Raw genomic sequence first — 22,962 nt, 5'->3', positions numbered from 1 at the left:
ATTAGCTGACAACCCTTTTCTCAAAAACATCTTGGAGAAAAGATAATATCCTGGGAATCCAGACTTTACTCCATGAGTAACCCTTGGATTCATAACAATCAGATATTTACACCATATCTATGTTCAATTTTCCTAGAGACAGGCTTTCATGTCTGTATTAAGGTATCAATGACTGACTCGGAGAAGCCATGCTTTGATAACATCAAGCGTTCAGTCTCCAGGCAGTCCATCTCAGATTGATTCTATTTAGATGGTTGAAAGGACCCTGAGGTAGAGGGACCTGTCTCAGAAGCAGAGACCGTGATGGAAAGGATGACATGTCCACCAGATCTGCATACCAGGTCCTGCGTGGCTACGCAGGCGCTGTCAAAAACACCAAAGCCCTCTCCTGCTTGGTCTTGACCTCCGGAGGAAATCCCACTCCCCCGGAAGAAAAGTCTGACGACTTAGAAAATCCACCTCCCAGTTCTCAACACCTGGGATATGGATAGCTGATAGACAAGAGTGAGTCTCTGTCCAGTGAATTATTGTAAGACTTCTAACATCGCTAGGGAACTTCTGTTCCCCCTTGATGGCTGATGTAAGCCACAGTCGTGTATATTGTCCGACTGAGTATGATGTACCTCAGAGTTGCTAACTGAGGCCAAGTCTGAAGAGCATGGAATATCACTCCCAGTTCCAGAATATTTATTAGAAGGAGGGTCTCCTCCTAAGTCCACTATCCCTGAGCCTTCAGGGAGTTCCAGACTGCATCCCAACCTAAAAGGCTGGCATCTATTGTAACAATTGTCCCATCTGACCTGCGGAAGGTCATACCCTTGGACAGATGGACCCGACATAGTCACCAGAGAAGAGAATCTCTGGTCTCTTGGTCCAGGTTTAACAGGGGGACAAATCTGTGTAATCCCCGTTCCTCTGACTGAGCATGCATAGTTGCAGCGGTCTGAAATGTAGACGTGCAAACGGTACTATGTCCCTTTGCACTACCATTAAGCCGATTTCATTCATGTACTGAGCCACCGAAGGGCGTGGATGGGATGAAAAAACACGGCAGAAATTTAGAAACTTTGACAACCTGGACTCCGTCAGGTAAATTTTCATTTCTACAGAATCTATCAGAGTCCCTAGGAGGGAAACCCTTGAGATTGGGGATAGAGAACTCTTTCCTTGTTCACTTTCCACCCATGTGATCTCAGAAATGCCAGTACTACGTCCGTATGAGACTGGGCAATTTGGATGTTTGACGCCTGTATCAGGATGTCGTCTAAATAAGGGGCCACTTCTATGCCCCGCGGTCTAAGGACCGCCAAAGCGACCCTGAACCTCCATAAAGATTCTTGGGGCTGTAGATATCCCAAAGGAAAGAGCTACAAACTGGTAATGCCTGTCTAGAAAGGCAAACCTGAAAAACGATGGTGATCTTTATGCATCACAATGTGAGGATAAGCATCCTTCAAATCCATTGTAGTCCTCTATTGACTCTCCTGGATCATAGTTAAGATGGTACGAATAGTTTCCATCTTAAATGACGGAATTCTGAGGAATTTGTTTAAGATCTTCAGATCCAAAATAGGTCTGAAGGTTCCCTCTCCTTGGGAACCACAAACAGATTTGAGTAAAAACTCTGTCCCTGTTCCTCTCTTGGAACTGGATGGATCTCGTACACAATGTAAGAATGCCTCCTTCTTTATCTGGTTTGCAGATAATTGTGAAAGGCGAAATCTCCCCTTTTTTTGGGGGGGAATCTTTGAAATCTAGAAGATATCTCTGGGATATAAATTCCAATGCCTAGGGATCCTGGGCATCTCTTGCCCACGCCTGGGCGAAGAATGAAAGTCTGCCCCCTATAGGATCCATTACCGGATAGGGGTCCGTTCCTTCATGCTGCCTTAGAGGCAGCAGCAGGCTCCTTGGCCTGCTTATCTTTGTTCCAGGTCCGATTGTCTCCAGACCGCTTTGGACTGAGCAAAAATTCCCTCTTGTTTTGCCTTAGAGGAAGAGGATGCCACACCTGCCCTGAAATTTTTAAAAGGCACGAAAATTAGACCTTTTTTTTTTTTTTTTTTGGCCCTTGATTTGGACCTATCCTGAGGAAGGGCATGACCTTTTCCTCCAGTGATATAAGCAATAATCTCCTTCAAACCAGGCCCGAATAGGGTCTGCCCCTTGAAGGGAAGTTAAGTAGCTTATTTATTAAAGTCACGACAGCTGACCATGATATAAGCCATAGCGCTCTGCGCGCCAGTATAGTAAAAAACAGAATTCTTAGCCGTTAGTCTAGTCAAATGAACAAGGCATCAGAAAACAAAGGAATTGGCTAGCATAAGCTTGTCAAATATATTCATCCAATGGAGTCGCTTAACTGTAAAGCCTCATCAAGAGACTCAACCCAGAACGCCGCAGCAGCAGTGACAGAAGCAATGTATGCAAGGGGCTGCAGGATAAAACCCTGTTGAATAAACATTTTTTATCCATTGGATCTAAAAAGCACAACTGTCCTCATTAGAGGTAGTGGTACACTTAGCTAGAGTAGAAACTCTTCTCTCCACCTTAGGAACTGTCTGCCAGAAGTCCCGTGTGGTGGTAACTATTAGAAAACATTCGTCTAAAAAATAGGAGGGGAAGAGAACGGCACACCTGGTTTCTCCCATTCCTTATTAAAATTTTTTTAGTAAACCTCTTTAGGTATTGGAAAAAACATCAGTACACACCGGCACTGCATATTATTTATCCAGTCTACACAATTTCTCTGGCCCTGCGATTGTACACATTCATTCAGAGCAGCCAAAGCCTCCCTGAGCAACAAGTGGAGGTTCTCAAGCATAAATTTTAAATGTAGAAATATCAGAATCAGGTTAAATCATCTTCCCAGAGTCAAAAAAAATCACCCACAGACTAAGCATATTGTGAGGTAGTATCATACATGGTTCTTAAAGCGTCTGTATGCTCTGTATCTACCCCCAGAGCTAACTGCTTTCCTTTAATTTCAGGTAGTCTGACTAATACTGCTGCCAGAATATTATTCACCACCTTTGCCATGTCTTGTAAAATAAACGCTATGGGCGACCTTGATGTACTTGGCGCCATTTCAGCGTGAGTCCCTGAAGCGGGAGTCGAAGGGTCTGACACGTGGGGAGAGTTAGTCGGCATAACTTTCCCCTCGACAGAATCCCCTGGTAAAAGAAACGCTATGGGTGCCCTTGATGTACTTGGCGCCATTTGAGCGTGAGTCCCTAAAGCGGGAGTCAAAAGGTCTGACACGTGGGGAGAGTTAGTCGGCATAACTACCCCCACGACAGAATCCTCTGGTGATAATGTTTTTAAAGACAAAAAATGATCTTTATTGTTTAACATGAAATCAGTACATCTGGTACACATTCTAAGTTGGGGTTCCACCATGGCTTTAAAACATAATGAACACAGAGCTTCCTCTATGTTAGACATGTTAGAACAGACTAATAATGAGACTAGTAAGCTTGGAAAACACTTTAAATCAAGTTAACAAGCAAATATATAAAACGTTACTGTGCCTTTAAGAGAAACAAATTTTGTCAAAATTTGAAAAACAGTGAAAAAAAGGCAGTAAAACAAACGAAATTTTTACAGTACATGTAATAAGGTAACAGAGCATTGCACCCACTTGCAAATGGATGATTAACCCCTTAATGCAAAAAACAGATCAAAAAAATGACATAGACGTTTTTAAAAACAGACACAACAAACTGCCACAGCCAACAGTGGGAAGCTTCACTTAACTGTTTCTATGCAAAATTTAAGCCAGCCATGTGGAAAAAACTTAGGCCCCAATAAGTTTTATCACCAAACATATGTTAAAAAACGATTAAACATGCCAGCAAACGTTTTAAAACACATTTTTATAAGAGTATGTATCTCTATTAATAAGCCTGATACCAGTCGCTATCGCTGCATTTAAGGCTTTACTTACATTACTTCGGTATCAGCAGTATTTTCTTAGTCAATTCCATTCCTAGAAAAATATTTTACTGCACATACCTTATCTGCAGGAAAACCTGCACGCCATTCCCCCTCTGAAGTACCTCACTCCTCAGAATGTGTGAGAACAGCAAATGGATCTTAGTTACGTCTGCTAAGATCATAGAAAAACGCAGGCAGATTCTTCTTCCAAATACTGCCTGAGATAAACAGCACACTCCGGTGCCATTTAAAAATAACAAACTTTTGATTGAAGAATAAACTAAGTAGAAAGCACCACAGACTCTCACGACCTCCTATCTATGTTGAGGCTTGCAAGAGAATGACTGAATATGGCAGTTAGGGGAGGAGCTATATAGCAGCTTTGCTGTGGGTGGACTCTTGCAGCTTCCTGTTGGGAAGGAGAATATATTCCATAAGTAATGGATGATCCGTGGACTGGATACACTTAACAAGAGAAAAAATCTACTACTCATTTGAAGTTCAGACTAAGTGCTATTGCGTTGTCTTGTTATCTTGCATTTGTTGATTATGCAAATCTACTGTGTTGACTGGTCCTTTAACCTTTTATGAGTATAATGTCAGCATCCTTTAAATAATGGAGTATTACACCAAAGCTAATGTGTATAATAACGGTTGTCTAACCAAAGTGTCAGACGTTGAGGGCTAACACTGCACATTATGTTATTTCATGATTCAAATAGAGCATGCAATTGTATACAACTTTACTTCTATTATCTATTTTTTCTGTTTGCTTGGTGTCTTTTGTTGAAAAGCATTCCTAGAAAGGCTAAGGGGCTGCAGATTGGTGGCTTCACATATATGCATCATTTTATTGGCTCATTGCTGTTTCTTCAACAAAGGATATCAAGAGAATAATACAAAGTAGATAATAGAAGCAAATTGGGACGTTGTTTAAAACTGCATGGTCTATCTGAATCATGAAGAAAAGAATTGGGTTTCCTATCTCAAAGTGTGTATTACATTTTTTTCAATTAAATTAATAAAAGGAAGTCTGTATCATCCTATCGGCCATTTTCTATTTTTGGATTTGACATTAGTAAAACAGAATTGGCCGTGGACTTTTTGTTCATACTTCTTATGCAAAGCCAACAAACGTAGGCGGCCCATGTGATCATTACTCCTGATCAGTAATTGGATGCTTGTCGTGAATATGGACCTGCAGGTGAACGTCAGTGAAGCTATATGAATAACAATATGACAAGAAGAGATGGATTTCTACAGAGCTCAACAGTGAGTACATTTAAAAGTTATGCTGTTGAAGTGCTGAATGTGTGACTTATTATTACAACTTTGATGTTTATTTAATGATTAATAATTCACACTTTGTTTCCAGCTGGTCTATGTCAACTAAATATCCACACCAATAATTGACTCTTGGAAGTAAATAACAAATTAGTTGTCTTATGCATATCATGTAACATGTATATTAATATTTTCTTACAATATTATATACTTATTATAAATAATCTATACTTAGACATGTAATTTTAAGTCTAAAAAGGTGTAGTAATCATAATAATTATAATAACAATAATAAATGGCTTAAATGTCACAGACCCTTGTTATTTTTAAAAATATCAAAAAGACTATAAACAACCGTTTTATTTAACAACTATATAAGTATTTTCTACTTATTTTATATATTATTCTTTTTAATTTTTATTTTGAAACTTAAGAACTGTTTTATTTCCAAAGAAAAAAAAAATCCCTCTTTCTGCTTACCTACATCAAAATTGTCATCATATAGGCATAATAATATCATAATTATAAAAAAACAAATTTGAGGGATCTTGAAACTCTCGATGTTGACTACCATTGAAGACTGCAGTGTATTATTAGATAATTATTGACAAGTCTTTTAAGTAACCAAGGGGTAAAAACTATGCCTTACATGTATTTGGATCAAAGCAGAAATATCATTCATTTTGCTGTATTCTTTGCATTTTTTGAAGATTTAAATGAACAAACAAATGAATGCGACACAAACATTTAGTTGATTTCTTTATGCCATTAAAAAACATTACTCCAAAGATGGGAAGGTCTTTTTTGTTAGTAGGAAGGTATAAAATCTACAGTTTTAGACTACTGATCCTGCCATAACCTTGTAAAATTGATGACCCTATTAAAAAAAAAATAAAAAAAAAATGTATGCAGCTGCTGGCATGAAGTAGCATCATCAACTGCTAATTAAACTTCAGTCAAAATTAAACTTCATGATTTGGCTAGAGCATGAAATTTAAAAAAAACAACTTTCAAATGAACTGCTGTTATTATTTGCTTTGTTCTCTAGGTAGGTTCAGATATAATGGCTGTGTCACTTGTGTCTATGATGACCAGTGGTGGTTAGGCTTGATTGAGGACATAAGCTAAGAAAACTGATGTTTTTCTATAATTCTTCCACCCACAAGGACAAAGACATCAATCAAGATATCTGCTGAGGAAAAAGCATGGGTTCCCATGAACAATGTTTTAAGAAAACTGACGCCTGCCGAGTTGGCTACGGCCACCGAATGCTCCCACAACATTTACAAGAGACTGAGTGATGAAATCTCACAGCTTCTAATCAAACATGTAGCTTAAACTTGTTGTGTGTCAATCAGGAACATAATTACTATAAAATACTTTTTATTTTTATTATTTGTTATGCTTATATCACATCTGTTCATTTCTCAAAACTCATAAATAAAGTAGGCTTTTCCCCAAATTTCCACTAGCCCAACTCATAATTTCAACAGTAGAATGCTACCAAAAATGACTTTTACCTGTGAAAATGTTAGGTTCCTACCTGGTCCCCCACCAGAGATAGTAGACACAAAATTGATAGAAAAAGTAAAAAAATTGCACACTCGCCCCCATAAGAACAAAATCAGAGAAGTCTCAAACCTGAAATGTTCTGCATGCACACAATACTTACCTAGGTACCCCCTAAAATATGTAGGGCTGAGACTCGAACCCTTCCCATTATAAATTTACCCTAAAATGGAACTTTCAGTGATCTTGATCATTGCATTTGGACTTAAGTTCTAAGACTATGGAACTAGAATGTGCAAGATGTACCTGTTAATGTGCTCTAGACATCAGTTTTTATTCCAAGGAGATAGGACCCTTCTGAGCTGAGATATTGAGGTTTCTGTAAACATCTGTATAACCAAAATTTGTCATGCGCCATGACACAAAGATGGCCACCATGGTTAAACCAAGTAAAATAAATTTAAAAAAACTGGTGGTTTTACAATACCAATCCATAGAGGTAATCACTTAAAGGATTACTTTCTGTTATAATTTTTAAGCTAAACAACTAACATATTAAAGTTAATAAACATTAATTAAAACCTACTGACCTATATTTTCTCCAAAACAAAGTTTCCTAACGTTCTAAAAGTTATATCTTTTATTCGCCGATGATGTCACGTTATCCTGCCCACTATTTTCAGCACTGCATGTTCAAAATACTTAAACCAATAACTTTGTGTTTAAAGCACCATTTTGAAACCTAGGTATTGTAAACGGATTGGTAGAGACCAAAGGATACCCACGGAGTGGGTTTGGAAAACAATTAAATTTGCAGACAAGATTTCTGATATACGGTAGAGATATGTTAATGAAATGCTATTGATAAAAAGCGTATTTGGGATAGTTAGTAACAGGCATAGAAAATATTTACTTACAGTGGCCCTTTAATAAAAAAATTAGGAACATTAAAGGGACACTGAACCTAATATTTTTCTTTCATGATTCAGAAAGAGCATACCATTTCTCCAACATTGGTGTGTCCGGTCCACGGTGTCATCCTTACTTGTGGGAATATCTCTTCCCCAACAGGAAATGGCAAAGAGTCCCAGCAAAGCTGGCCATATAGTCCCTCCTAGGCTCCGCCCACCCCAGTCATTCTCTTTGCCGTTGCACAGGCAACATCTCCACGGAGATGGTTAAGAGTATGTGGTGTTTAGTTGTAGTTTTTTATTCTACTATCAAGAGTTTGTTATTTTAAAATAGTGCTGGTATGTACTATTTACTCTGAAACAGAAAAAGATGAAGAATTCTGTTTGTGAGAGGAAGATGATTTTAGCAGATAGTAACTAAAATCCTTTGCTGTTTCCACATAGGACTGTTGAGATGAAGTAACTTCAGTTGGGGGAAACAGTTAGCAGACTTTTCTGCTTAAGGTATGACTAGCCATATTTCTAACAAGACTGTGTAATGCTGGAAGGCTGTCATTTCCCCTCATGGGGACCGGTAAGCCATTTTCTTAGTCTCAAGCAGAATAAAGGGCTTAATATGGGCTATAAAACTGGTAGACACTTTTATGGGCAAAATTGATTGCTTTATTTGGGCATTTTATACATGTTTATGCTGGTTTTTCACATTTATAAACTTGGGGAACGTTTTTTAACGTCAGGCACTATGTTAGACACCTTTTCCAGTCAGGAAGGGCCTTCCCAGTTGTAGGCTGAGCCTCATTTTCGCGCCATTACTGCACAGTTGTTTTTGAGAGCAAGACATGCAGATGCATGTGTGAGGACCTAAAAATAGTTGGAAAAGTTCCTAGAAGGCGTCATTTGGTATCGTATTCCCCTCTGGGCTTGGTAGAGTCGCAGCAAAGGCTGTAGCTGGGACTGTAGAGGGGTTAAAACTGTAACCGGCTCCGGTTTCGTTATTTTAAGGGTTAAAGCTCTGAAAATTGGTGTGCAATACTTTTAATGCTTTATGACACTGTGGTAAATTTTGTACAATTCCTTCATATTTTTTCACATATTCAGTAATAAAGTGTGCTCTGTTTAAAATTTAAAGAGACAGTAACGGTTTTGTTTTAAAACGTTTTTTGTGTTTTACTGACAAGTTTAAGCCTGTTTAACATGTCTGTGCCTTCAGATAAGCTATATTCTATATGTATGAAAGTCAATGTGTCTCCCCCTTCTAAATTATGTGTTAATTGTGCCAAAGCGTCCAAACAAAGTAAGGACAGTACTGTCACAGATAATGAAGTTGCCCAAGATGATTCTTCAGATGAAGGGAGTAGACATGGTTCTACATCATCTCCTTCTGTGTCTACACCAGTTTTGCCCACGCAGGAGGCCCCTAGTACTTCTAGCGCGCCAATGCTTATTACCATGCAACAATTGACGGCTGTAATGGATAACTCCATAGCAAATATTTTATCCAAAATGCCTGCATATCAGAGAAAGCGTGATTGCTCTGTTTTAAACACTGAAGAGCAGGAGGGCGCTGATGATAATTGTTCTGTCATACCCTCACACCAATCTGAAGGGGCCATGAGGGAGGTTTTGTCAGATGGGGAAATTTCAGATTCATGAAAAATTTCCCAACAGGCTGAACCTGATGTTGTGACATTTAAATTTAAATTAGAACATCTCCGCGCACTGCTTAAGGAGGTGTTATCTACTCTGGATGATTGTGACAACCTGGTCATTCCAGAAAAATTATGCAAGATGGACAAGTTCCTAGAGGTTCCGGTGCACCCCGACGCTTTTCCTATACCCAAGCGGGTGGCGGACATAGTGAATAAGGAATGGGAGAAGCCCGGCATACCTTTTGTTCCCCCTCCTATATTTAAGAAATTATTTCCTATGGTCGACCCCAGAAAGGACTTATGGCAGACAGTCCCTAAGGTCGAGGGGGCAGTTTCTACTCTAAACAAGCGCACTACTATTCCTATCGAGGATAATTGTGCTTTCAAAGATCCTATGGATAAAAAATTGGAGGGTTTGCTTAAAAAGATTTTTATACAGCAAGGTTACCTTCTTCAACCCATTTCGTGCATTGTTCCTGTCACCACAGAAGCGTGGTTCTGGTTCGAGGAACTAGAAAAGTCGCTCAGTAGAGAGAATCCATATGAGGAGGTTATAGACAGAGTTCACTCACTTAAGTTGGCTAACTCCTTTATTTTAGATGCCGCTTTGCAAATAGCTAGATTAGCGGTGAAAAATTCAGGGTTTGCAATTGTGGCTAAAGTCTTGGTCAGCGGATGTATCATCCAAGACAAAATTGCTTAATATCCCCTTCAAGGGTAAAACTCTCTTTGGGCCAGAATTGAAAGAGATTATCTCAGACATCACTGGGGGAAAGGGCCACGCCCTCCCACAAGATAGGCCTTTCAAAGCCAAGAATAAGTCTAATTTTCGTTCCTTTCGTAATTTCAGGAATGGACCGGGCTCTAATTCTGCATCCTCTAAGCAAGAGGGTAATACCTCACAGACCAAGCCAGCCTGGAAACCGATGCAAGGGTGGAACAAGGGTAAGCAGGCCAAGAAGCCTGCCGCTGCTAACAAAACAGCATGAAGGAGTAGCCCCCGATCCAGGACCGGATCTAGTGGGGGGCAGACTATCTCTCTTTGCTCAGGCTTGGGCAAGAGATGTTCAGGATCCCTGGACGCTAGAAATAGTTTCTCAGGGTTATCTTCTGGAATTCAAGGAACTACCCCCAAGGGGAAGGTTCCACATGTCTCACTTATCCTCAAACCAAATAAAGAGACAGGCATTCTTACTTTGTGTAGAAGACCTGTTAAAGATGGGGGTGATACACCCAGTTCCAACGGCGGAACAAGGAATGGGATTTTACTCAAATCTGTTTGTAGTTCCCAAAAAAGAGGGAACTTTCAGACCAATCCTGGATTTAAAGATCCTAAACAAATTTCTCAGAGTACCATCATTCAAGATGGAAACCATTCGAACGATTCTACCCACAATTCAGGAAGGTCAATTTATGACTACCGTGGATCTAAAGGATGCGTATCTACATATCCCTATCCACAAAGAACATCATCAGTTCCTAAGGTTCGCCTTTCTGGACAAACATTACCAGTTTGTGGCACTCCCATTCGGGTTAGCCACTAATCCAAGGATTTTCACAAAGGTACTCGGATCCCTTCTAACGGTTCTAAGACCAAGGGGCATTGCAGTAGTACCGTACTTGGACGACATTCTAGTACAAGCGTCGTCTCTTTCAAAGGCAAAGGCTCACTCAGACATCGTTCTGGCCTTTCTCAGATCTCACGGATGGAAGGTGAACATAGAAAAAAAGTTCCCTGTCTTCGTCGACAAGAGTTCCCTTCTTGGGAACAATAATAGATTCCTTAGAAATGAGGATTTTCTTGACAGAAGTCAGAAAGTCAAAACTTCTAAACGCTTGTCAAGTTCTTCATTCTATTCCTCATCCTTCCGTAGCTCAGTGCATGGAAGTAGTAGGTTTGATGGTTGCGGCAATGGACATAGTTCCTTTTGCACTAATTCATCTAAGACCATTACAACTGTGCATGCTGAAACAGTGGAATGGGGACTATACAGACTTGTCTCCAGTGATTCAAGTAGATCAGAAGACCAGAGACTCACTCCGTTGGTGGCTAACCCAGGATCACCTATCCCAGGGAATGAGCTTCCGCAGTCCAGAGTGGGTCATCGTCACGACCGACGCCAGCCTAGTGGGCTGGTGCGCGGTCTGGGAATCCCTGAAAGCTCAGGGACTGTGGTCTCGGAAAGAGTCTCTTCTCCCGATAAACATTCTGGAACTAAGAGCGATATTCAATGCTCTCAGGGCTTGGCCTCAGTTAGCAAAGGCCAGATTCATAAGATTCCAGTCAGACAACATGACGACTGTTTCGTATCTCAATCATCAGGGGGGAACAAGGAGTTCCCTGGCGATGAAAGAAGTGACCAAAATAATACAATGGGCGGAGAATCACTCCTGCCACCTATCTGCGATCCACATTCCAGGTGTGGAAAACTGGGAAGTGGATTATTTGAGTCGTCAGACATTCCATCCGGGGGAGTGGGGCATTCCAGATATGGATCTGATGGCGTCTCGTCAGAACTTCAAGGTTCCTTGCTACGGGTCCAGATCCAGGGATCCCAAGGCGACTCTAGTGGATGCACTAGTAGCGCCTTGGACCTTCACCCTAGCTTATGTGTTTAACAGGAGAGGGCCTCAGTGATCTTGATAGCTCCTGCGTGGCCACGCAGGACTTGGTATGCAGACCTGGTGAATATGTCATCGGTTCCACTATGGAACCTACCTTTGAGACAGGACCTTCTTGTTCAAGGTCCATTCGAACATCCAAATCTGGTCTCCCTCCAGCTGACGGCTTGGAGATTGAACGCTTGATTCTATCAAAGCGTGGGTTTTCAGATTCCGTGATAGATACTCTGGTTCAAGCCAGAAAACCGGTAACTAGAAAGATTTACCATAAAATATGGAAAAGATATATCTGCTGGTGTGAATCCAAGGGATTCCCATGGAATAAGATAAAGATTCCTAGGATTCTTTCCTTTCTACAAGAAGGTTTGGATAAAGGATTATCTGCGAGTTCTCTAAAGGGACAGATTTCTGCTTTATCTGTCCTACTACACAAACGACTAGCAGTTGTGCCAGATGTTCAAGCATTTGTTCAGGCTTTGGTCAGGATCAAGCCTGTTTACAGACCTTTGACTCCTCCCTGGAGTTTAAATCTAGTTCTTTCAGTTCTTCAAGGGGTTCCGTTTGAACCTTTACATTCCATAGATATTAAGTTGTTATCTTGGAAAGTTTTGTTTTTGGTTGCTATTTCTTCTGCTAGAAGAGTTTCTGAGTTATCTGCTCTACAGTGTACTCCACCCTATCTGGTGTTCCATTCAGATAAGGTTGTTCTGCATACTAAGCCTGGTTTTCTACCAAAGGTTGTTTCCAACAAAAATATTAATCAGGAGATAGTTGTACCTTCTTTGTGTCCGAATCCAGTTTCAAAGAAGGAACGTTTGCTACACAATTTAGATGTAGTCCGTGCTCTAAAGTTCTACTTAGAAGCTACAAAAGAGTTCAGACAAACTTCTTCTCTGTTTGTCGTCTATTCTGGTAAAAGGAGAGGTCAAAAAGCAACTTCTACCTCTCTTTCCTTTTGGCTTAAAAGCATCATCCGATTGGCTTATGAGACTGCCGGACGGCAGCCTCCTGAAAGAATCACAGCTCACTCCACTAGGGCTGTAGCTTCCACATGGGCCTTCAAGAACGAGGCTTCTGTTGATCAGATATGTAAGGCAGCGACTTGGTCTTCACTGCACACTTTTGCCAAATTTTACAAAGTTGATACTTTTGCTTCTTCGGAGGCTATTTTTGTGAGAAAGGTTTTGCAAGCCGTGGTGCCTTCCGTTTAGGTGACCTGATTTGCTCCCTCCCTTCATCCGTGTCCTAAAGCTTTGGTATTGGTTCCCACAAGTAAGGATGACGCCGTGGACCGGACACACCAATGTTGGAGAAAACAGAATTTATGCTTACCTGATAAATTACTTTCTCCAACGGTGTGTCCGGTCCACGGCCCGCCCTGGTTTTTTAATCAGGTCCGATGAATTATTTTCTTTAACTACAGTCACCACGACACCCTATGGTTTCTCCTATTTTTTCCTCCTGTCCGTCGGTCGAATGACTGGGGTGGGCGGAGCCTAGGAGGGACTATATGGCCAGCTTTGCTGGGACTCTTTGCCATTTCCTGTTGGGGAAGAGATATTCCCACAAGTAAGGATGACGCCGTGGACCGGACACACCGTTGGAGAAAGTAATTTATCAGCTAAGCATAAATTCTGTTTTCAAGAAACTTTCTAATTTACTTCTATTATCTATTTTTCTTCATTCTCTTGCTATTTTTATTTAAAAAGCAGGAATGTAAGTTTATATGCCGGCCCATTTTTGGTTCACAACCTGGGTTGTGCTTGCTGATTGGTGGTTAAATGCACTCACCAATAAACAAGTGCTGTCCAGAGTACTGAACTAAAATGTGTCTGGCTCCTTAGCTTCGGTGCCTTCTTTTTCAAATAAAATAGCAACAGAAAGAAGAAACATTGATAATAGGAGTAAATTAGAAAGTTGCTTAAAATAGCATACTCTATCTGAATCATGAAAGAAATAATTTGGGTTTAGTATCCCTTTAAAAATGGTTAAGCAACCAACTTGACAATTATTCGACCACTTGAGATATATTGACCCTAAAGGTAAATAAAGAAAAAAAGAACGAGAAAATATAAAAAATATAATCTACTGACAAAAAATCTATAAATTAAAATAATTCTTTACAAGAGGATTATTTAAATGAGGGCATAGCCTCATATACTGTACTTATTGAAATAGTATTCACAACAAACAGGTTAACATTTAAGAGACAGTAGATAAATTAGTTGAATGCAAAGGAAAAATGACAAGTGCTTCAGTAGGACGCTGTTAATATATTGCCACAAAACTCAGTAATTTTTGGAATAATCAGCATAACATTAACCATTACAACATTTTAAATGTCCTGTTCTGTAACTAATGATTTTCATAACATCTTAAGTCATCATTGGTACAACAAATATTCTAGTGTAAACTATGATGTCCAATATGGTACCATAATAAAATAAACTGTAGAATCTTAGTTTCCAATAAGCTTTTCACTTCTTGCATATAAAGTATTTGTGTATCATCTAAACACATTAGGATTTTAAGATAGCAAACCAAAATTGAGAAGGAATATATATGCAAATATATATATATATATATATATTAGCTTCCCCTTACCGAGTGGTTGACCTCCAATAATTCGTGAATTTTCCCCTGCTACTGCAGCTCTTGCATGTCTTTCACTGACATATTGTACAAATGCATATCCTTTGTGTACTGAGCAGCCAACTATTTTTCCATATTTAGCGAAAATTGCTTCAATGTCAGTTTTTTTGACAATCCCAGTATTCAAGTTGCCAATGAAAACTCTTGAGTTGATTGACCTTGGATCATTCTTGTTTGTAACGTTGCTGGTTTGTGTTTTGCCAGTCATAATTGTCTCCAACTTGTCACCTAGAAAAATAATTTAATATATAAAGAAAACATTAATGTAAAATCTAAATATCACTGTATCACTAAAAACAAGAGATATATCAGTGGTACATAAAGATGTTCAAATTATTAGTACTTTTTAATAAATGCTTTAAAATGATAGACTGATAAATTGCCAAAGCATAAAAACTCACATTTGTATGTTTCCAATTTTTGAGAGCTGCAATATACTATTCACTTTAAAATCACCATTTTGTGAAAAATCATAAACCCTATAGAAAATACTATATCTGTGAAGTGGTCAGAGACATACATGGTAAGGTAGAGGCAACACAGGACAATCATCCTCTGGAATTGACCTTGGGAAACGAATGGACCCTTAAAGGGACAGTATATCCCAATTTTCATATAACTGCATGTAATAGACACTACTATAAAGAATAATATGCACAGATGCTAATCTAAAAATCCAGTATAAAACCATTTCAAAACTTACTCCCAGTTTAGCACTTTTGATTAGGTTGACTGGAACACCCAGTGAAAACAGACACCCCCCCCCCTTCCTCTGCATATGAAAAAAAACTTTACACAAACAGGAGCAAGCTGGAGTAGGTAAACATCAGTATACTCCTAAATCTTTGGGGCTTGGTTAGGAGTCTGACAATCAGCACAATGTTATTTAAAAATAAGCAAAGCTATACATTTAAAAAAAAAAAAAAAAAAATTGTATGGGCTATATAAATGGATCATCTACAAAACATTTATGCAAAGACAAATCTAGTGTATAATGCCCCTTTAAACCTTGCACCTTTGAAACTTAGAACATGTGATCCCCTCTTTGGAAAGAGAAAAACAAATAAGTTTTATGTCTCTTTAAATATAAAAATAAAAAGGTCATAAATATGTTTTGTATGTGTTTAAATTTGATTTTACTGAAATGCACACTAATTAACTTTACAACTAAAAAGCAAGAAAATATTTAAATGCAATATCACTAAGGGAAAAAAGTTGCTTGCACTATTATCATTACAAAAATGGTACATTTAAAGAGACAGTCCAGTCAAAATTAAACTTTCATGATTCAGATAGGGCATGCAATTTTAAACAACTTTCCAATTTATTTTTATTATGAAATTTGCTCTGTTCGCTTGATGTTCTTTCTTAAAAGCTAAACCTTGATAGGCTCATATGTTGATTTCTAAGCCCTTGAAGGCCCTTTACTGTTAAACACTGCTTGTTCAGGTGTGACATATAGATAACATTGTGCTCACTCCTGTGGAGTTATTTATAAATCAGCACTGATTTGCTAAAATGTGAGTCTGTCAACAGCACTGAGATAAGGGGGCAGTCTGCAGAGGCTTAGATACAAGGTAATTACAGAGGTAAAAAGTGTATTACTAACCGTGTTGGTTATGCAAAACGGGGAATGGGTAATAAAGTGTAATACTACTGCAATAACCTACTTGCTGGCCTTCCTCTTTCCCGCATCTCCCCCCTTCAATCCATCCTAAATGCCTCTGCCAGGCTGATCGACCTTTCCTGTCGTATCTGCTGCACCTCTCTGCAAGTCCCTTCATTGGCTCCCCATTCACAGCAGAATTAAATTCAAAATTCTCACCCTTACATACAAAGCTCTCACCAACGCCACTCCCCTCTACCTATCCTCTCTAATACACAAGTATACTCCAGCCCGTCCACTAAGATCCAACAATGACCTGCTCCTTGCATCCGCAACTATCACCTCCTCTCATGCTAGACTGCAGGACTTCTGTCGTGCAGCACCTACCCTCTGGAACACTCTCCCTCGTGCTGTCAGGCTTTGCCCTAATCTGTCTTCCTTTAAATGTTCCCTGAAGACTTTTCTGTTCAGGGAAGCCTACCACCCAACTCAATAATAAATTAACTTCCCTTACCTAACATTTCCCTCATATATCTCTCTATTAACATCTTTCCCAATCTTGCAGTCCTCACCTCCTGTTTCTCAACCTCCTACCCTTCTAGATTGTAAGTTCCCACGGGAATAGGGCCCTCAATCCCTCCTGTATGTGTTTGTAAATTTTGTCCTGTCTCTTACAAGTCTTATATTGTTTTATTTAAATGAATTGTATCCATGGACAGCGCTGCGGAATATGTTGGCGCTTCATAAATAAAGTATAATAATAATAATCTATCTTTTTAAACAGTAAAAATTCTGGAGTAGACTGTCCCTTTAATGTACTGTTGATCCTAAAGGGACATAAAGGATCATTAAAGGGATATGACACCCAAAAGTTTTCTTTTGTGATTTAAACAGAGCATACCATTTAAAAAAAAGTTTCCAACTTACTTCTATTATATAATTTGCTTCGTTCCCATGATATTCTTTGTTGAAGAGATATCTAGGTAGGCATTTGGAGCACCACGTGGCAGTAAATAGTGCTGCCATCTAGTGCTCTTGCAAATTGATATAATTCTTTAAAAATTGCTGCCAAATAGTGCTCCAGAAATGAGCAGGCTCCTAAGCATACATCCCTGCTTTTAAAATAAAAATAAAAAAATAAACCAGGAAAATTTAGAAAAATTGTTAATAGAAGTAAATTAGAAAGTGGTTTACAATGACATGTTCTATCTGCATCATGAAAGAAACATTTTGGTTTTCATATCCCTTTAATTAAATGCACTTATATGCTAATATGCCAAGAAAGTCTTTAAAACATAAAGTCATAGTTAAAGTCAGTGCAGAGATGGTCGGTGATTAGCTGCTACTCACTGATTTAACAACTGGTTGCCTCGCAGCCATGTTCAGCTCCAGAGCAGTAGTGCATTGCTGAGACTTGAACTTATTAACCCCTTTGTGGTTAATAACCTGTGTTAGTATCTGAATGTAGGTGATGTTCAAGATTAGGGTTAGTGTTAGAGTAAGAGATAGGGTTATTATTAGGTCTAGATTTAGAGTTAACCCCTTGGAGGCTAAAGAGGGTAGCAACTAAATGTAAAGCATCTCTGACTGCAACATTTTTGGCCTCAGATGCTCTGCACTTGTTTTTTCAGGCATTATTTTTCAACTTGGTTTTGTAGTAAACTGCCAGAAAGAAAAGGCCCGGATGACAGAAATAGAAGAAGGGCACCTGTGACCCCACTTCCCCCCCAGGAGTGGATTATTCCAGGTGGGTGGGGTTTGGGAAGATTGATAAGACCCCGTACTGGAAGTGAGCTCACAGGTGTCCTTTCCGGAGCAGCACGGTAGGAGGTGTGTCCCGCCCTCCCTCCCTGAATAGTTAATTTGTGTAGTGTCGCAGCACAGGCGGAAGTGCTTGCTAGTTCTGTTGAGGCTTACGCCTAATGGAATATGGATGGCATTTATGGAGGTGTAAGCAAATGAAAGTGAGGGACGCCCAGCCTTGGAAGGGGTGGGGGCTTATGAGAAAGTAAGAGCAAGCACTGAGGTGGATTGTAAATGATGTTGTAAAGTTAAGTTAAGAAATGTTAATTTATTTTGTTTGATTAATAAATAAGCTGCGGCCTTTTCTCTCCCAATCAGGTGTTGTGTGTTTATTGGTCAAGGAACGAGTAATGGGAAAATGTGGGGGTCACTCCATGGTTTTCTACACTTTAACTTGTTAAAGCTCCTAAAATGCTTTCGCAACTATTGCTCTCCCTTATGTCTGAGATTATCACAAGTCTGTGCTGTCACAGGTGAAGCAGCATAGTACTCCTGTATCACAGCGCTTGTGCAACAGATCCTCCTATCATACCAGAAGTGCTTATGTAGGTATCACAGCAGCTTCTGTTATTTTGTGTGTCAGGGCTCAAGTAGATCCTGTCACCCTACTGCCAGCACTTGTGTTCTCCTGCCCTAACTTAAAGACCTCTTTTTTTTAACACATGGACATACAAAGGGTAACAATAAATAAATCTACTTTTATAAAAATGTCCCATCTTAATTATTAGACACAAAACAACAAGACCAAAAGAACCTTGTGTTACGTATAAAATATTTGGGTTATCTGATATTGATTTCTATGTGCATGCAGCACACCACCTGCCAAATACAATGCCTAACGTTTTTATAATCAGTTGAATTGACAATCAAGGCCAAGTAGAGAACAAAGTACAACAATAAAAGTCTTTTATCCTTTTGTGCAGTAAATGGCAGCTAGAACGCATTATCTTTTCTATCTTGTTAGATACCATTGACTGTTGTTGAGAGAGCAGAAAAGGTTATACACAGTTCTTTACTGCAATCAATGCATTGCTATCAGAAAGTAAAATTTTTTTTTTCTATTAGTATTCAGGAGAACAAAAAGGAGAAAGAGCAAAAATTGCTAGTTGAACCCGAATAACGCAGCTTCTTAACAGAATTAAAGCAAGCTATTTCTTATGTATGCTTCTGTGTCCCAGTTTTATGAATCATGTGATGTGTCAGTTCCTGTAAACTGCAGGATCCATGGCCTATATTCTCTTTTAAGCATTCAAAAGCATTTTTTTTATTCATATCTTTATGTTTATGGATTTTGACGTTGTTTGATGTATTTCAGCTAGGACAACTGATTTTTGTGCTTTGATGAATTAACAATTATAAATAGAGATAAATACATTACATTATGCATGCTGTTTTTATCCTTTTGCAGATAATGTTTTATCATATTTTGCCCCAATTAATTTTTTTACTTAACTGTAAAAATGTTCTCAGAAAATATTAAAGCTGTGTGATAATGTTGTACAATATATATATGACATTTAACAAAATAAATCAATTAAATAGTCTATGGTTAAAACAAATGATTCTGTTTCCTATAAAAAGAGCTTTTCTATTTTATTGTATGTATTTTATTCCAGTAATCTGATTAAGTAAAAGACAAAAATACATTTCATGGTATGTTAGATGCTTGTAATCTGAATAAGACTTCAAGAGTATTTCTAAACATCACATTACTCCAAAAAACAAATTAACAAAAGATTGTTGTGTAAAAAAAAAAAGTATTTAGCTTTCTTTTCTGTGGCATTTCAATAATTTAAAAATACAGCTGTGAATAAGTTGATTCACCAATATTAGCATACCTCTTAACATTTCCTGGAGGCTTTCCAGGACAGGGAGTTGAGGGGTACTTGTGGGCAGAAGTCCAATTGTATTTACTGGTTGGAACCACAACAGGAGGGACGTGATGGTTGTACAATGGGTGAGACTTATTGTGAGGTTTGGATGTGGTTGGGTTGTAGTGAGGAAGGAGTCAGAGCAGTCCATAGTAATCTGGTTGTTTGACCTGACTGAGAAGGCTATGTAAAGGACAGTGGGTGGACAAACCTAACTGTGTCAATCCTGTAATATCTGGGATGGTTAGGAGGTATGCATTGCACATTCAACATAATATATAACTTAGAAAAAAATTTTGCACTCAAATGAAAGTGTTTACTTGTAACATGTAGTATGCATGCTAGTTAGTGTGGTCGCAAAATTGCTTATTGCGTCCCAGGCTAACAATAGTGCACCACTTGTAATCTAGCCGTTAATGAATTCTGCTTATTGTGAAAAACTTTAATAATATTGCTTGACCTACAAAAATAATTTATTTGCAATGTGGAAATCCGAAAATTCTAGAATAGGCATTTTTTGTCTCATTAAGCAGATTACATTTACCATATTAGAATTGGCAAAAAGGGTTTAATGTTTATAATTTTGAGTATGTTTTACCTAAATCTCTGAAAATTTCTGTGTAGATGTTTGTTGCTGAAATTATTTTATTGTGAAATTTTGGTGGCTATTGAGGGATATTAAAGTCATAACTGTACGTTAAGCAACATAAAAGGAACATGAAACCCAAAATTGTTCTCTCATTATTCAGATAGAGTATACAAATTTTTTTTTTTTTTTTTAAATAATTTTTTTATTGAGGTAGCGAGTAATAACAATAAACAGAAAATATGTCCAGGCACGGATCAGAAGTAATAAAGACACTTATACATTTCTCATATAGGAAACATAAAATGTAAAACAATATATGAAAAACACGTGTGACTGGAGCATATAACAATGAAACCTCGATTTTTATATCATATAACTAATGATCCCTATCCTGAGATAAGAGGTACTCTATAAACTAAAAATGGTGAGAGGTAGGGAGTTGGCTTTTGTCTGGCTTCACATGGGCCAGAGTGTATGGGGGGAATTCAGTGGGCAAGAGCCGCTCGATATAAGGGGGGAGAATGATGGGGGGCGGAGCTTTTTAAGATAGCATTATAGTATACAGGAGTATCCAAGAATGTTAAGTTTGATAATGGCGATGTACATAATTTGGGCAGTCTTCTAGATAGCATCCTGAAGAAACATATGTACAGGCAAGGTCTGCATGAACAATGTACTTTTGAATTGTGACATTAATTATTTCTTTGAATTGGTCATGATAAAGGGCCAAATAGGGTCTAAGGGGAATCGGGTGTACTTCCCATAAATGTGTGAGAAAAAAAATCCGGTGAAATTACAAAAAAAAAAATGCAACAGTTAAGAGCATACAATTTTAAACAAATTTTATTTAATAAATAACTTTATTTGATTGGTATCATTTGTGGAAGCAGCAATGCACTACTAAGAAATAGCTGAAATCAGCAGCTCCTGATTCTACCTAGGTATCCATTTCAACAAAGTTTTTCAAGAGAACAAAACAAATTAGATAATATAAGTAAATTAGAAAGCTGTTTAAAATCACAAGAGCTATTGGAATCATGGAAGAAAAAATGTGGGTTTTATGTGACTTTAAGAAGCCCAAAAATGGGCTTAATTCAATTTATTTGCAATGTGGGAATCCAAAACTCACGAAACTTCTAGAATAGGCTTGACGAGGGATAAACTTAGCCTGTGCAAAGTTTTGTGGCAATTGATTGATGTTTAGGCATTTTTTGTCTAATTAAGCACTTTTTCATATTAAGCAGAATACATTAAACATTTTAGAATTGGCAAAAATAGTTAAACATACATAAATTTTAGTGTGTTTCCCCCAGAGGTCTGAAATTTTCTGTGTAATATTGTATTGTGGGTATTTGATGGCAATTGACTGACATTAAAGGTAATTTTTCTATGTTAAAGGGACACTGAACCCAATTTTTTTCTTTCATGATTCATATAGAGCAGTGATTTGCAACCTTTTTTTTGCTGTGGCACACTTTTTTACATAAAAAAAATCCTGCGGCACACCACCATCCCAAAATTTTACAAAATCACACATTGTAGCCTAATACAGGATATATATACAAGTTTGTAGGAATAAACACTCACTGGTCTTCTGCCATCCCTGATATAAATTCTTTATTAAACAGTGACGTTTCGGGACTAACAGCGTCCCTTCCTCTGTTAGTCCCGAAACGTCACTGTTTAATAAAGAATTTATATCACGGATGGCAGAAGACCAGTGAGTGCTTATGCCTACAAACTTATATTCCTTACACAATAGCACCCTGGCAGTTTTTGGTCGTTGGTGTGAGTGCACACACCCTACTTGGCATATATATATATATACACACACTGTACTGTGCTGCCATGCCATGCCTCCTACAAACTATACATGACATATTGACATTCATTCACAAACAATCATAATGATTGGATGCCTGATGAGCCTGTCACATACCTCCCAATATTTCAAAATTTGAAAGAGGGACACCCCCGCACTGTTGTCAGTCTGCCGTGGCACACCTGAGGATCTCTCACGGCACACTAGTGTGCCACGGCACACTGGTTGAAAAACACTGATATAGAGCATGGAATTTTAAGCAACTTTCTAATTTACTACTATTATCAAATTGTCTTCATTCTCTTGGTATCTTTATTTGAAAAGCAACAATGTAAGTTTAGATGCCGGCCCATTTTTAGAGAACAACCTGGGTTGTCATTGCTGATTGGACAGAATCAATAAAAAAGTGCTATCCATTGTTCTGAACTAAATATTGGCTGGCTTCTTAGTTTAGATGCCTTCTTTTTTAAATAAAGATAGCAAGAGAATGAAGAAAATATGATAATAGGAGTAAATTAGAAAGTTGCTTAAAATGGCATGCTCTATCTGAATCATGAAAGAAAAAAAAACAGAATTTATGCTTACCTGATAAATTACTTTCTCCAACGGTGTGTCCGGTCCACGACGTCATCCTTACTTGTGGGAATATATCTTCCCCAACAGGAAATGGCAAAGAGTCCCAGCAAAGCTGGCCATATAGTCCCTCCT

General features: G+C 38.4%; 1 protein-coding gene and 1 long non-coding RNA gene across 2 annotated transcripts in view; one reads left to right on the top strand and one right to left on the bottom strand.

The window, feature by feature from the left end:
* LOC128661022 (uncharacterized) overlaps positions 1–6,584 on the top strand; it is a 266,989-nt gene extending 260,405 nt beyond the window's left edge. The window contains exon 3 of the long non-coding RNA XR_008402601.1: positions 6,387–6,584. This is a non-coding gene — a long non-coding RNA (uncharacterized LOC128661022). The remainder of the gene's footprint in view (positions 1–6,386) is intronic.
* RALYL (RALY RNA binding protein like) overlaps positions 1–14,771 on the bottom strand; it is an 894,790-nt gene extending 880,019 nt beyond the window's left edge. Inside the window, exon 1 of the mRNA XM_053715904.1 lies at positions 14,516–14,771. Within this exon, the coding sequence (XP_053571879.1) occupies positions 14,516–14,771 (256 nt within the window). The remainder of the gene's footprint in view (positions 1–14,515) is intronic.
* Positions 14,772–22,962: the final 8,191 nt, after the last annotated feature.

The sequence above is a fragment of the Bombina bombina genome, chromosome 5 (genome assembly GCF_027579735.1).
Source record: "Bombina bombina isolate aBomBom1 chromosome 5, aBomBom1.pri, whole genome shotgun sequence".
NCBI lineage: Eukaryota > Metazoa > Chordata > Amphibia > Anura > Bombinatoridae > Bombina > Bombina bombina.
The sequence above is the reverse complement of the archived record's forward strand: the minus strand, read 5'-3'. Positions and strand labels throughout refer to the sequence as shown.